The sequence below is a fragment of the Megalobrama amblycephala genome, linkage group LG1 (genome assembly GCF_018812025.1).
Source record: "Megalobrama amblycephala isolate DHTTF-2021 linkage group LG1, ASM1881202v1, whole genome shotgun sequence".
Taxonomy (NCBI): Eukaryota; Metazoa; Chordata; class Actinopteri; order Cypriniformes; family Xenocyprididae; genus Megalobrama; species Megalobrama amblycephala.
The window spans coordinates 74,893,391-74,908,551 of NC_063044.1; the positions used below are offsets into that span (position 1 = coordinate 74,893,391).

Sequence of the window (15,161 nt, forward strand, 5' to 3'; positions counted from 1 at the left end):
TTTACCGCTCGGCTCAAAGTTCAAACAGCAAGCGGCGTTACTAGAGCGGACACATTTACTCTAATCTGTCTCAGTCACGTGACCTCTGAACACTTCTGTGAGATCCAGTGAGACATGCTCGAATTCAACGAAGAGCACGTATGTCTCGACTTCATTAAAACTAAAATAATAATAAATATAGCTGCAAGCAGAGATTAAGGGTCCAAGCAGCTCAGAGGCGGAATGAAGAGCTGAAAATCAAGGCATCAGACCAACTGCAACAAGGAGTAAAGACATTTGGAGACAGTTTAAAGAAAAATAGTTGAAAACAGTCGTTTGTAATGTGACATAAGTGCTTATTACTTTTGACCAATAGGTGGCGCTGACATCAAATCAATCTGGGCTGCAATTCCTAAAAGCATCATAAGTCTAAGTTGATCGTAGAGATCATTGGTGGCAATTGTATTACGATCAACTTAGACTTACAATGTTTTTGGGAAACACAGCCCTGGTGTAATAAATATTACTGAATATTATTACCGCCGCATTGCAGGCTTTAGGGAGACTGTGCACGAGTGCGTTTACATGCACGCTCTTAACCAAATCATGCGTATTAAGCTGAAAATGCACGTGGTCATGTAAAAACATTAACCTGTTTTCATCTTAAGCATAAACCGATCGTCACAGCTAGATTTTTGCCCCTCACGCCGATTTTACCCAGCATACAAACGCATTAACCTGCTTTCTGTCAGCTTATTGAAGTGTGCATGTGCGCTATGTGACAGGAACACGTCTGTGGATTTAAGGGCATCCAGACAGAGCGAGTGTTTTGCAGTACGGGAGGAAATATACCGTAAACTCAGACTCTTTCTTGTCTAAAGAATGATAAAAGTGTGTTCTCATCTCGTGCAGCAGCAGAAGAGGTGTTTCAGTGAAAATACTGCATCTGTAACTGCAAGAGATGATCATTTATGAGCCATTAGTTTCCCACTGACATGTGGAAATACTCTTCTCTGTTTTTTAGTGCTTTATTTAACATCACTTTCAATCAGATATGCAAATTATTACATTTTGATGTCACTACAGGGAAATAACCTGATTTATTAATAAAGTCAGGTGAAAGAGGTTTATATGTTTTGTATATTGTTTTGCATGTAAGCCAAACGACAGGTTATTTCAATGAGCAGGTTTTGTTATCAGCACACTGGTGTGCATGTATATGTGCTCAAAGACACACATGCAAAGTTTGGGGTCAATATATCAGATCTTCACAGAGAAACAGATGAAGTTCAAATTCACTGATGATCAAAACTCATTGATGCGATGTACAAAAACAGTTTCATCTATCAACACAAAATCCATAACTTTTATTCAGCATGATCTGAAGATGACCTGACTCGAATTTTGTGACAAAATCAGTTAAAAAAAGTAGGTTTTTTAAAGAAAATAAAAATGGCGGACAGGAAGTTTGGCTGACTACAGCAAAATTCTTGGCATGATCCAAGGAATCTGTTAAAAGCAAAAGGCAAAATTAATTAAAAGCTATAGGCGTTCGAGTTTTTTAATCACTTTTCTACTGGTTGTTTTTCATTGTAATTTTTATAATTAGTTTGCGAGTTATTTGAGAACAGTTTGATGAATTCCTTTTTGTTTTTTGTCTGCATCTGGATTGATTTTCATGGAAAGACAAACGTCATTCTTGTACGTTGTTTACCTCCAGCAGGTTCTACGTCAGAACACAGTACTTTATTTTTGTGTGAACTAACCCTTTCAACACTAGTCTGAGATCTGCAGTAAAGACACTCAGCAGCAGGGGGCGCCAGAGACTCACAACACAACACAAACACCACAAACTTACTGACCATAACCAGCACACACTGTGGGTTAATGTGATTGTGAGTTTAGTGATAAACATCAAGGAATGATAGGAAGAGATTCAAAACAAAGTTATACGGAGCTACAGACACAAACCAGACAGGAGCAATCGATCCACCTGTGAAACCATTCAGCTGTTCAAGATCATTTGTGATGATTTCACATCTGAAAGAGAGGCGCTCGTTTTCTGTGTACACCTTCATTCTGTGAATCACACATCTGAGAAATGATCGCAAGATCACATTTAGGATGGTTTGTGTGACACATTTTATAAATGAGACCCATATTTGTGACAAACATCTCAGGAAAGAGACATATTAAACAATTACAGAGGTTTAATTAAAAAAATGAGTAGAAATCATTCAAAATGAACAAAGATGCTAAAAACAGGAATGAAAAGACAAGATATGAGAATCAGCAAATCATCTTCATCACACAGAACAGAGAGAGGATTTTACAAACAGTCTGTCCATTACTGTATTTAATATTATATTTAAAGCAGTTTATATATGAAGCACAAGAAAATGACATTCAACACTGTAGGAAAATATCCATCAAACCATATAAATGAACATAAATCTGGCCTGTTATTTGTACAAGATATTTGAATCTAAACTTGATGGTGTCACTATTTCTTCAGGGAGTTTTTCTCTGTTTTCTGAGAAGAAGAAAATCAAACAATGAACAATCCTCTGTGAGTTTTTGCTGTTTTAAATCTTGTTTCAGATGGTCTCCAAACTCAGCAGTATTTTATTGTAATATTGTAGGCATATCTATTTCCTCTGAGTCCTTCCTCCCTGCAAAATAAAAGCATTGACTGACCTCTCGTATGTGTTTTTACCATGATTGCAGATTGTTCCAGATCAGATGAGTGTGAATCATCAGATTGTGTGAAGCTCAAACTCACCAGCTCTTCTTGCACAGATGATCTGAAGAAGAATCACAGTAGGAGCAGCAAACACTGCCATCTCAACAATAATCACAATCACTGCAGGAAACATGTGTGGAAGAAGAAGAAGAAGAGAAACTGGACATGACTGAAGTCAAGGGGATTCAACTATGAACAGTTATTGATGAAGCATTTACAGACTCAGGGGTGATAGCGTTCCGGCACCACGCCGGATTTCCGGCGTAGGCTACTGTGGCTGCAGGAAAAAAAAAAAAAAAAATCAGGTTCTGGTTATATTGGTCTACGGCGGCGTTTTAGTGCCATGTTAAAAAAAATAAAAATAATAATAATAATAATAATAATAAAAATGATTGTCTAATGTTTATTTGATGTCTGTTTTTAAAAGCACGGAAGAGAATATGTGCTGTTCTGTTAGACATCGTTTCAGCTATTAAAATAGTTCCGTTTTGTATGTATGGCAAAGTGATTTCGTTTCTGTTTTTATTAATTAAGTTGTAATGGGAAGATTTTTTATTCGTCAGATATAAATAAGGTATAGGCGCATATCCATTGGTTTGTGCGGAGAGTGGAAGCTTGCACAGTGCAATACAGAGGCGCCAGAGCCGTCACTTGCACTTTTTTTTATCCAGTGGAAACGAATTATCCTCAAAACAATACATGCCTTACCGACATCAAATACATAGATGGAGAGATTTAAATTATTGCTTAACGAAATAAAACAAATCAAACCAAAAACTCTTTCATTATATCTGTAAAGATGCATTTCTCGCGTCAAAGTGGAGATTTCTATTAAGGATCTTGCGTCACTGATTTAGAATACACTAGTTTATTCATAAATAATTCAAATATCCCCTTACCCTCCGACACATTCATTGTTATGTACAAGGAATACAAGTTGATGTAGACTAATATAAATTTAAAATACATCGTTTTAATAAATACAAATCAGCAAAACTGTTTCAAGTGATAGGCATTATTCAATTAAAAGTATCAATGAATAAAACATTATGTTGACCAGGTGGATTATTCATTGAAATCATGGAGAATGACATTTAGTTTTATTTTCATCATGAATGACAGCGCACCGTGTATTTACAGACAAACGAAATCTGCAGAAGTCTCTTTACTGCGGAACTGAATTTAATAAAACAGAAACGAAATCAATGTGTCATACATACAAAACGGAACTGTTTTAATAGCTGAAACGATATCTAAACGTTTTGCTATGTTCTGTCTATGCAAACAGAACAGCAGTAGGCTACATAGGCTAATAAATCAAGCGCGTCATCGTCACAACCATAGCCTTGTTTCCGCACGGAATAAAGTATTTTATTCTCGGAACATTTCGACTTTATTCTCCGACTTTATTTTTATTATTAATATTATTATTATTTTTTGCAGAGGTTAGATATTTCGACTTTATTCTCTGAATATTCCGACTTTAATCTCGGAGTTTCGACTTTAATCTCGGAAACTTAGATTTTTTTTTATTAAATAATTTTTTTTTTTTTTTAACATGGCACTATATGTCGTCGTATTGATCTGTCATTTAGATCTGAGATGCGCAGGTCAGAGAGCAGCTTTAACGCTCAACGACTCATGAGCCAATCAGAAGTAGTTAAGGGGCGGGCCTCGTGTCTTTGTCAAATAGATTGATACAGGTTAAGGCAATGCTCCATGCGCGAAGGTGTTTACAATTGTGTCTCATATTTCTCAACTCAAAACGTAAGTCATGGCTATGTTTATGAAGCCAGGGGAAGACATTAAAGACATTGATAAAAGCATAAAGAATAAATGGCGCTGGGCTTGGATTGAGGATGTGGGTAGCGACGGAAAGCCCTTTGGAAGCTGGTGTCAAAAACTCCGGCAACCAGGAGCATGCTATTGCACTGTGTGTGCCAGAAAACTAATGTATGGAACTAGCGGGAAAAAAGTACTGTCACGGCACGAATTAGACCCTGTTCACAAAGCAACAGTCAGAGCACTGCAACACACCTCACGTTTGCCAGGGGCAACAGCCACGGCAGCTATTCCACCCTCAATGACCGATCGTGTGACCGATTTAAAAATTCGCTTGTGCTCCTTCATTGCTGAGCTTGACCTGTCATTTAATATCGCCCACCCACTCGTCACTTTATGTAAAAAATTAGCGGAGGATAGACCCGCCCTGGCGCATCTGTCTGTCTCCAGGCAGCACGCAAGCTATCTTCTTACACATGGCATCTCGCCAGAGTTTAAAAAACGTCTGTCTGAGAAGCTTAAGAATGCCATGTTTTCAGTCAACATTGACGAGGCCACGGACAAAAGTATGGATAGAATTCTTAATGTACTGGTCCGATTTTATGACGAGGATGCAGGCAGTGTGAAAACACAGCATCTTGCCAGCAAAAAAGTCAATATTGCAAATGCCTCAGCTTTGATGCTGGAACTAAATGACGTCCTGCACTCATATGGGCTAGAGTGGAGGCAGGTCACCAGTATGCTACTAGACAATTGCGCAGTGATGAGGGGGAAGAAGTCGGGGCTTGAGACCCTAGCTAGAAAGGAGAACCCCAATCTGTTGGACATTTCGGGAGACACTGTCCATATGGTGTCAAATGCGGCTAAGGCTCTCATGAGCCCATTTCAATCAGAGGTGGAAGATTTTTGCTCTGATGTTTATTATGACATAGAGAAGTCCCCCAAGCAGAAGGAGATTTTTGCACAATTTCAGAGTTTACTCCATCTCACCCCCAAGAGCTTGATAAGGCCCATTAGTAACCGATTCATTCAGATGCTTGAAGTCTGCAGTAGAATGAATGAACTCCTGGATGTACTCGTGGTGCACTACTATCATGTCATGGACGCAAATGAGGAACACAAATACAGGTAGGCCTAATAAAACTCTTTTAATAATAACAGGTGTAACAAGTGTGTATTTAATGTCTGTTATTTAGTTTAGTTATTTTTAGCTCATTATGGAATGTACAGGAGGCCTAATGATGCAACATCTTTTAAGATATTTTTTAAATGGTTACTGTAGGTGTTAGGAAAATAGCAAATTAGCAGCATATTAAGGTAATAGGCTATATAGTTACATAAACGTGTGTGTGTGTGTGTGTGTGTGTGTGTGTGTGTGTGTGTGCGTGTGTGTGTGTACTACAGAAGGCTTCTTAATCAGGTGTTTGAGCGGCATGACCTCACAACTGAGGAAAAGGCCAGGATAGTAGTTCTTCAGAAAGAACAGGCAGCAGCGTCCCGGACGGGAACACAAGTTAACCAAGACCGAAAAGATCGGATCTCTGTGGTCATTTCAGAGTTCGAAAGAGTAAAAGTCATGATTGACTTATACAGAGGTATCTTTTGTATGACTAGGCAAACTAAATGCAACTTAAAATGTTGTATTTGTTAAATATTTTTGTGTTTGAAGTCCACTAGCACCTGATCTAACAAATGACCTAAGTCATGATGCAATGAAACAGTCAGGTCTTTTCTACAGCAACAATAACCAAATTAATGAGAATATGATCAACATTTAAGTACGATATTGTGAAGAACTATGTAACAAGGTATCAGTTTCCTATAATTTACTCCTGTAACATGAAAGTGAGTAGCATATTCAAAAGCCATCTCTGTAGTCTCATTAGTCTAATCTAATTTTTATTTATCAGAGGATGCAAGACCTAGACTTGATACCTAGAAACATATGTCACCTCAGAGGCTATACAGAAGCTTGATTTTTTTTTTTTTTTTCCCATTGTGTCAGAAAGAAAAATGTATTGTTATACAGTTATCTTGGAATATATCAAAAAGTAATTCCCTCTATTATATGTATGACAAGTGTTCTGATCCAATTAATGTTTCGCTGGAAATAAATTTAGTTGTATTATTATTTAGTTACAGTATATATTGTATTTTAAATACATAATCATACTTTTGTTCATTTAATTGCTCAAATTGAATTATTTGTTGTTTTTTATATTTGCAGGGGTCCTTCTGACATTTCAGAGATTTGTCAAAGAGCTTCAACATGAAAAGCCAATGGTGCATTTGTTGCATGTGGAAATGGTGGCCCTTGTTAGAGAGCTCCTGAGCAAATTTATGAGACCAAAGGCTATTCCACTGAGTCACAAGGAGATTCTCAAGGTTGATGTACGGAGCAGGGATTTGCAACTGTCAAACCAGAGGCTCTCTGTTGGACAATTCTGCTACAATGCAATGAACAAAGCTCGTGTGGAGAGGAAGGTATGGGTTGGACATATCTATGACTCTCTCAGAGAAGGGTATATGAGGTCAGCAGAGTTTCTGCTAAAAAACCTTCCCCTGGATAACATCATATTAACATCACTCTCTGCTCTGACGCCGTCTCTAATTCAATCCGATGCAGTTGTTGGAGCATTCACTACATTAGGAGAGGCCTTGCCAAATGTTGTCCCTCCAGAAGAGATCGGTCAACTGGTTGAAGAATGCCGGGCCTACCAGATGGATGCGGACATGCTTCTTCGTGTACCAAACTACATCGAAGGGGACTGTCGAGTTGATGTAGACTGGTGGAGCCATGTTGCTTCTTTGAAAAATGCAGAGAGAGGTGTGAAGTATCCCACCCTGTGCAAACTTGTTAAAGCGCTTCTGTCCATTTTTACAGGCCCCTTGGTGGAAGGATCATTCAATTTAATGGATGATATCCTAGAGTCTGACAGGTGCTCCATGAATGTGGAAACATACGAGAGCCTCGCAGTGATCAAGTCCACACTTAAGGCCAGGAACTGGACAGCCTCAACTATGAACATTGACCAGCCTTTAAGGCGATCCTGCCTTTCCTCATTCCAAAACTACCAATTACATTTAAAGAAAAAGAAAGAGACTGCACAGGCACTAAAGAAGAAAAGGCTTAGTGAGGCAGCAAGGATTCTGTCCTCAAAGGAGGCAAACAAATTGTCTCAACAGGCCCGAAAAACCAAAAGGCCAGCAATATCCTCCTCTGCACAAACCTCCACCTCCTCTGCACAAGCCTCTACCACCTCTGCTCAACAGGCCCTCCTGAAAAAAGAAGACTACCCCAACCCTCCTCTGCGCAAGCCTCCACTTCCTCTGCACAAGCCTCCATTTCCTCTGCTCAACAGTCCCTCCTGAAAATGAGAAGACCACCCCAACCCTCCTCTGCACAAGCCTCCACTTCCTCTGCACAAGCCTCTACCACCTCTGCTCAACAGGCCCTCCTGAAAAAGAGAAGACTACCCCAACCCTCCTCTGCGCAAGCCTCCACTTCCTCTGCACAAGCCTCCATTTCCTCTGCTCAACAGTCCCTCCTGAAAATGAGAAGACCACCCCAACCCTCCTCTGCACAAGCCTCCACTTCCTCTGCACAAGCCTCCACCACCTCTGCTCAACAGGCCATCCTGAAAAAAAGACCACCCAAACCCTCCTCTGCACAAGCCTCCATTTCCTCTGCTCAACAGTCCCTCCTGAAAATGAGAAGACCACCACAACCCTCCTCTACACAAGCCTCCACCACCTCTGCTCAACAGGCCCTGGAAAAAAGAATACCACCCCAATCCTCCTCTGTACAAGCCTCCACTTCCTCTGCACAAGCCTCCACCACCTCTGCTCAAAAGGCCCTTGAAAAAAGAAGACCACCCCAACCCTCCTCTGCACAAGTCTCCACATCATCTGCACCATCACAGTTTTTTCCTCTCTTTTATCAATCCAAAGCATCATCAACCATGTTAAAAAGGAAAGGTTCCGAGGACCAAAAACAATGTTCATTAAAAAGGAAGAAATGAAGGGAGGGAGACATGTTTGCCACACTGTCTTTTACAGTTATTTATTTTGGTTTTTCAGTTGTTTTTCAGTGGTCACCATTTGCATGTTTTGAAAAAAAAAAAAACTACGTTCAGAAAGGAAGAAATGAAGGGAAGGAGAAATGTTTTTGTTAATCCCATACCGTCTTTTACAGTATATTCATTTTTTATAGTTTTTCAGTTGAATGGTGCATATTTTGCAATTAAATTTGTTAAAGAAAAATGAATGTGTGTCCTTTTCATGTCTTTTAGGTAATCAATTCCTGTGTACTTTGGAGTACTATTATTGCCACTTACTGACCTGTCTTGGTATGACTGTAGCATCTGCAGCATTTACTTCCAGTGATTGTACTAAGATGGGCTAATAAGGTCAATGTAGGCACTGAACATATTGAGAAGAAAATGCTGTGTTTTCTTGAATAATACTGAGGGCATAATGCAAATATGAAAATATCTAAAAAAGAGCCACTTGTCAATAATGATGATCAGGGTTATACATACTTAGGCTGTTTATATATTTGGGCCCAGGGGCCAACAAGTTGTGTTAAAAGTGCGTCGCATACATAGTACCCTCTTGGGGGGCAAGGAAAAAAAGTTCAGGCTCAGGAATTTTTTTCACTATCAGCCCTGCAGACTGACTGATAGTTTAATGGTGTAAAGCTGTCAGTAGAAATGAACGTGTCGTACCTCTGAATAATGATCCAGCAGTCACACTGACTTCAGTTTCTGATGCTGCAGAAGATGAATGTTCAGATGTTCATCTGTAGGACATTAACATCATATTTTACAGTAGTAATAGTTGTTTCTCACCTGAATACTTGACAGTGTATCTGACTGAGGTCTGGAGTTGATTTCTGAGAGTAAGCTGACATCTCCACTCTCTGTTGTCATCTTCATTCAGGAGTGTTGTAGTCAGAGTGATGATACAGTGATCTGATGAGAATAATATCTGATATCTGGAGTCTGTCTTCAGATCAACACCAGCCTGATTCACCCACAACAGCTGAAGTCCCTCAGAACGAACCCAATAATGACAGGAGAATCTAGAATCCAACTGACAGGAGAGAGTCACAGAGCGACCTGGACTGATCTCAGTCTGTGAGGATGATGATGATGATGATGATGATGATGGAGACACTGAAACTGAACACAAGACACAAATCACAGACTCTTCAATCATCATGTGAGTTTAAAGGGAGAATCTGCTCTTTTTAACTTGATCATATAATCATAAACTTACCATGAAGAACATGCAGATAAACATCTGCATCAGGTCCTTGTTGTTCATCATTCACATATTGTCTGCAGGTGTATAATCCATAATCTTCTTCTGTGACGTTCTTGATGTTCAGAGAGCAGTCAGACCCCAGACTCAGTCTCTCATGTCTCTCTGTGTTTTTCTTCTTTATCCCTCCATCAATCAGTCCAACTGTCCATGAATGTTTGAATCTGTTATTGTAGATCCATGTAGTTGATTTGCAGTCAGAAAGATCATTATTACAGGGCAGATGGACATTTTCACCAGAACTGATGAACACATGATCCACTCCACTGGTACCTGAAACACAGTATATTTGACTGATCATTATGATATATATTAATAAATGAAGACATGAAACATATCAGCATATAAATCAGACAATTCAAGTCTTTTTCCCTCATGAACACAATCATCACAGTCTCCAGAATAAAGTGTTTGTCTTGATCATGTAGCTGTTGAAATCTCTGAATATGAAGATAATTGTTGATCATCAGATGTTTGAGTGACTCTATGTCCAGTATCAGGAATAATACAGTATGATCTGTATGTATCAATACACAACTCTGAGATCACAACGTGAATGTGTGCAAGAATAAACTGAGCATGTTCAAATCAACTCTTTCCACACTCTAAAAAAATCTGTTATTTTCCTCTCTTTTGAAAATCCTGTAAAATTACAAAAGTAGAAAGTAAATTTACATATCCACTGTAAAATAATGTGAAAAACATGAAACTGTGAAATAACAAAATTTCAGTTTTTTTATAGAGAATGAGGAGTTACATGTTTATATATGTTATATGTTTTTACTCCGCCATATTAGCAGGATACACTATCTGTTGCCATGGTTACCAGAGAGTCCAGAACCCTGATGGTTTTTGGGTAACAGCCACAGGTGTGAGAGAGAGGAGACCTGAGGCTAGTGCTGCGTCCCAATTCGCCTACTTTTACTACGTCCTAAAAGTATGTACTGTTTTTGTAAAGGAAAAGTAGGGTAGAACGGGCTAAAGGCGCCTTTGATGCTATTTTCCTCTAAACCACTAGATGGCACAAAAACTTGCAGCAGAACTTTCCTAAACATCCGTTTTTCAAAATGCACGCGCAAATTTGTCTGATCCTCGACATGATCGCGGGCAGCAACTCAAAGTTGATTCTGAGGCAGTTTGATCTAATATTTGATGTTTTTTTTTAAATGTTGTTGATTTAAGTAGCAAATGAGAATCCATTAAATTAATGCTTGTATTTTCAGACAAAGGTCTTCTTAATGATTTTCAGTTTTGTTCAAGGTAATCCAAGCAACAGTTTTTCAATAAGGGAAGAATATGTAAAAGTATGGTATTTGGGGTAAAAGCGCCGCTGCTGTTGGGGCAAAAGACACAATAATTAACATGATAATGAAGAGCTGACTGACTTTTCCATCTGTTGACATGGTTAGATTCACACAGAAAATATCATATATCAAACTGGGTATTCATCTTAGAGATAATTCCCATATTTATGATGAAACAATCAAATTTTAAAATATATTAATCATATCATAATAAAATATATTGTTACTACTGTAAATCTATATTAAATAGGCTATTATGGGATCTCCTTCAATGCTTTCAGAATCTTTACTTTTTAAAATAATTTTGTTTCTGTATTTTTAAAATCTATTTTTATATTTTATATATAAAAATATATATCACATAGGCCTATTTTAATGACAGAATATTTATTGAACAAAAATGAATTCTTTTATTTATCAAAATAAACAGAAAATAGTACAAACTTTGCTAAAGTTATTCTTTTGAACAAGTATTAAACTAGTCATTATTAAAAACATATTATTTTAGCTAAAGTATTTGTATAAATACTGTGTGCCTTTTACCCCATGTGTACCCCCTCACCACCTCATACATTTATAAGATTTTTAAACAAAATTAACCGCTTTATGATTTTTTTTCACACAAAATATGTTGCTCCATCAATGTCCAATACAAACATATATATTTTTCCTGTAATCATATACTTTGAGAGTAGTGAAAAGCACAATTTTTTTTAAGGTGTGTCTTTAGCCCCATTGTACCCTACATACTTTTGAGTGTGCAGCAGAAGAGTATGCGAGCTTTGGGACATAATACCTCATCATAACTGCGTCTTTAACGGACGTTCTGTCGCTTATTTACTCAACCTGTAACTGTTTAAACTGCCCTGTCAATCATCTTGTCACAGTTAAAATCCTCCACATTGAATTAAATTTATTTTCCTACCGTTTCGGAGAGAAATGTAGTCGCACGTTGATCTGCCAGTCATGGGTCTTTCATGCAATTACTCTCCTCATGTTTGCATAATGATGCATTTAAAAGTTAATGACCAAACACATCGTTATAAAAGTTCACAATGCTGTTGCAGATGAAATATAATGTGGATAACATTTAATAAATATCTTTTTGTCAGGTTAGATACTGATTATTAATCATCCAAGCCCCTTTATCTTAACCGCTCTGCTTAACCGTGGGTCTCGCACATCCGCCATATTTGTAGTTTTTAAACACTGTTTATTTGTATTTGTAGTTCTAATCAAATCCTCGTCCACAGCACAATGTGTTATGGGCAATATTAGCCGTTAGAGTGTGCACGGATCTGCACTTCGGATTCTAACCGGAAAAAAGTAGACCATCCGGGTATCTTTGGAATACTCATTTCAACATACTACGATTTGGGACACACTCATTCTTTTTTCGAATACTATTTAGGACAGATAGTATGCGAATTGGGACGCAGCACAAGATGAACACTTTTCGGGAAGGCGCCGCCATATTAGCAGGATATGCTATCCGTTACCATGGTTACTTTGACAGCAAGATCGAGAGAAAGAGCAACAGAGAGAGAGAGCAGATTAATTTAATAAATACATTTTGGGATACAGCACAGTTTTATGGGAAGAAATGGAGAAGGAGAAAGTGAAAGGAAAGGGGTTATATCAGGAGAAACTAGATAACTCCATTAAGCAGCGTGTCTCCTTCTCCTCTCTTTGCCAGTCTGCCCTCATCTATGGTGGGGTACTTAAAGTCCCCATGAACAGGAAGTTGCAAACGACTTTTCTCCAGTGTTGTGACGTATTTCCAAGTGAAACGGAATATTGAATAGAGGGCAGAGTTCCTGTCCTCAGAGTTTAGCTCCATCCCTGAGTTTGACACCCTTGTTCAAAAGGTTCTTTCACTCTGAACCCAAATGGAGAATACATGGAGAACATTCTTCAGAAGAGAGTCCAATCTCCCTCCATTCACTTGCACAGAAATTTCCATCAGCGTCACGCAGACTTTGAGAACACTCACTCTTTCCTGCTTTGTTTAATTGTTTGTTTCTAATGACTGCTTGTAATTCATCTGTCGACCAGTTTTGACCAACAATTCATCCGTTGACTGTTTTTAATCATTCCTAATCCTGAATGTTTCTACAGTTTCAAGTGTTATATGAACTATATTTCATCACGACAATAAATGGATGTTAAAAGCATGGAAACGCGTCACGGATTCTGTCCTGCTGCTGAGCCCCTCAGCGCTATAGGTTGCTGCTATATTCAACCATATTTATAGGTCATTTTATTGTTTTTACACAAGTAAATGTCCTTCATTAAACATTAAAAACATAAAGAAAATACAGAAGATTTTATGAAAAATTACAGTTATAAACTATAAAATTTCTGTATTTCTACGAGACATTTCTGTTATTTTATGGTATATTTCTGGCACCCCAGCTGTCAGAAAATTACAGTTTTTTACAGGATTTTTTTACAGTGCAGACTAATTCCACTAAATGTCTTTAGAGAAAATCCAGATTTCTTTACCTGTGAGAAGTGAAGAGAGAATGATCAGTCCCAGCAGACACAGATCACACTGATCAGCCATTTTCTGTTTCTGTCAGTCTTTCTCTTCATTATATAGTTACAGCTCCTCCTTTAATCATCATCAGCTCCTCCTGTGGTTGAGAACTTCCTCTGATCTGATCTGAGTGTTTAAATTGACACAGTGAAGTGTTTCATCTTTTGAGTGAAACATGATGTTCAGTGAGATAAAGTGCATATCATAAACCACACTGACTCGACACACATCTGATCTGAACACAGTTTATAAGATATTCTTTTGCACACAAACTCATTCATTACTGTTAGTTTCACTACTTTTTCATGCCATTAAAATCTGTAAATAAAGTCATTAAGTTGTTAGTGATAAAATTGGTTTATTACCTTTGTAAGGTAATTATTATCATCAGCTCCAGTTTGGTCAAACAGAATGTATTTGCACACACTACATGAGCGTCTGTAAAGAAGGGAGTGTGTTAAAGTCATTAGTTTATCAAATAAGAAAAAAGTCACTACTATCTCTTGCTTTGGCTACCGTTTATAGACTGTGGTGAGGGGGGGGTGTTTCAGCGAGGTCTGCAGCGGGAGAGAGAGTCGGGAGACGCACGGTGAGTGAGTTGGTTAAACGGAAATAACGAACACCTGTCTCTTGTTTCAGTAATTGGCGTGGAGAGAGTAAAAAATCCAGGAGAAACAGGAGTGTGCGAGAGAGAGAAGGACTACTGACTGCTGGACAATACTGAGCCCTGAAGTCTCTGCTGGAGTGAAAGTTATTTTGTGACTGCGTTTATGTTTTGTGCCTGAGAAACTAGTGAATGTGTGAACAAATGACTGATTTCAGCGCAGCTTCAGTATCTATTTATGATGTAGGGGGAGGGACTCTTAGATTCTAGAGAGATTCGTCCACACTGAGTGGATGAAGCTCTTTAACCAATCAAACGGCTTATAAAAATGCAGCAAGTAACTCTCAAAAGTTATCAAAGATGCAACAGCGTGTTCGTATTCAAAGCAGAGGACAAAATGCGAATGGCTGTGCATTTATTTGTGCATTTATTATTGCAAATCCCATGTGTATATTGTGTTGCATGTAACAGTAATTTGCAGCGTTCATTTGTTGGAAGCTTTGATGCTTTTAATGAGAGTGAAATAAATCTGTCTGAATCAGAAGCTGTTGCTGTGCTGTCAGTCTCCCCTCTCCCCAGTCTCCCCCCATCCCCACTCCACAGCTTAACCACGCCCACTCCCCCTCCACCCATAGTTTAACCACGCCCACTCCCCCCCCCCCCCCCCCCTCCACTCCACAGCTTAACCACGTCCACTTCTGTAGCAGTTTTCAAAACTGTGCTGAAAACTGACTGCTGCTGAAACAGGGTTTCATGACCCTTTAATGCTGACATATTCACACTAAAAGATAAAAAACTTGACTTGAAGTCAAACACAGAGTGTGTAGGAAGTTAGGATCAGGGTTAACTGTAGCAGTTGTAGTGTTTTCAGAGCTGTGATCTCAC

The 15,161-nt window shown here is 38.6% G+C and overlaps 3 protein-coding genes across 5 annotated transcripts in view; 1 reads left to right on the top strand and 2 right to left on the bottom strand.

The window, feature by feature from the left end:
* Positions 1–15,161, bottom strand: part of LOC125247003 — a 537,225-nt gene that overhangs the window by 437,055 nt on the left and 85,009 nt on the right. The gene's annotated exons all lie outside the window — the stretch shown is intronic.
* The window catches only part of LOC125247564 (CXADR-like membrane protein), an 824,350-nt gene that overhangs the window by 320,178 nt on the left and 489,011 nt on the right, over positions 1–15,161 (top strand). The gene's annotated exons all lie outside the window — the stretch shown is intronic.
* LOC125247589 lies at positions 2,185–13,804 on the bottom strand. The gene is made up of 6 exons (XM_048158971.1): positions 13,639–13,804; positions 9,785–10,102; positions 9,355–9,687; positions 9,232–9,276; positions 2,762–2,842; positions 2,185–2,651 (listed from the first exon to the last, which is right to left on the bottom strand). The coding sequence occupies exons 1-6, from the start codon at positions 13,697–13,699 to the stop codon at positions 2,605–2,607; spliced, it is 885 nt and encodes a 294-aa protein (XP_048014928.1). The 5' UTR covers positions 13,700–13,804; the 3' UTR covers positions 2,185–2,604.

Coding starts and splice junctions, on each gene's coding strand:
- LOC125247589 (XM_048158971.1), bottom strand. CDS start 13,699: ATGGCTGATCAGTGTGATCTGTGTCTGCTGGGACTGATCATTCTCTCT. Junction 9,277..9,354: donor ATACACTGTCAAGTATTCAG/GTGAGAAACAAC, acceptor CATCTTCTGCAG/CATCAGAAACTGAAGTCAGT. Junction 2,843..9,231: donor TGCTGGATCATTATTCAGAG/GTACGACACGTT, acceptor TGTTTCCTGCAG/TGATTGTGATTATTGTTGAG.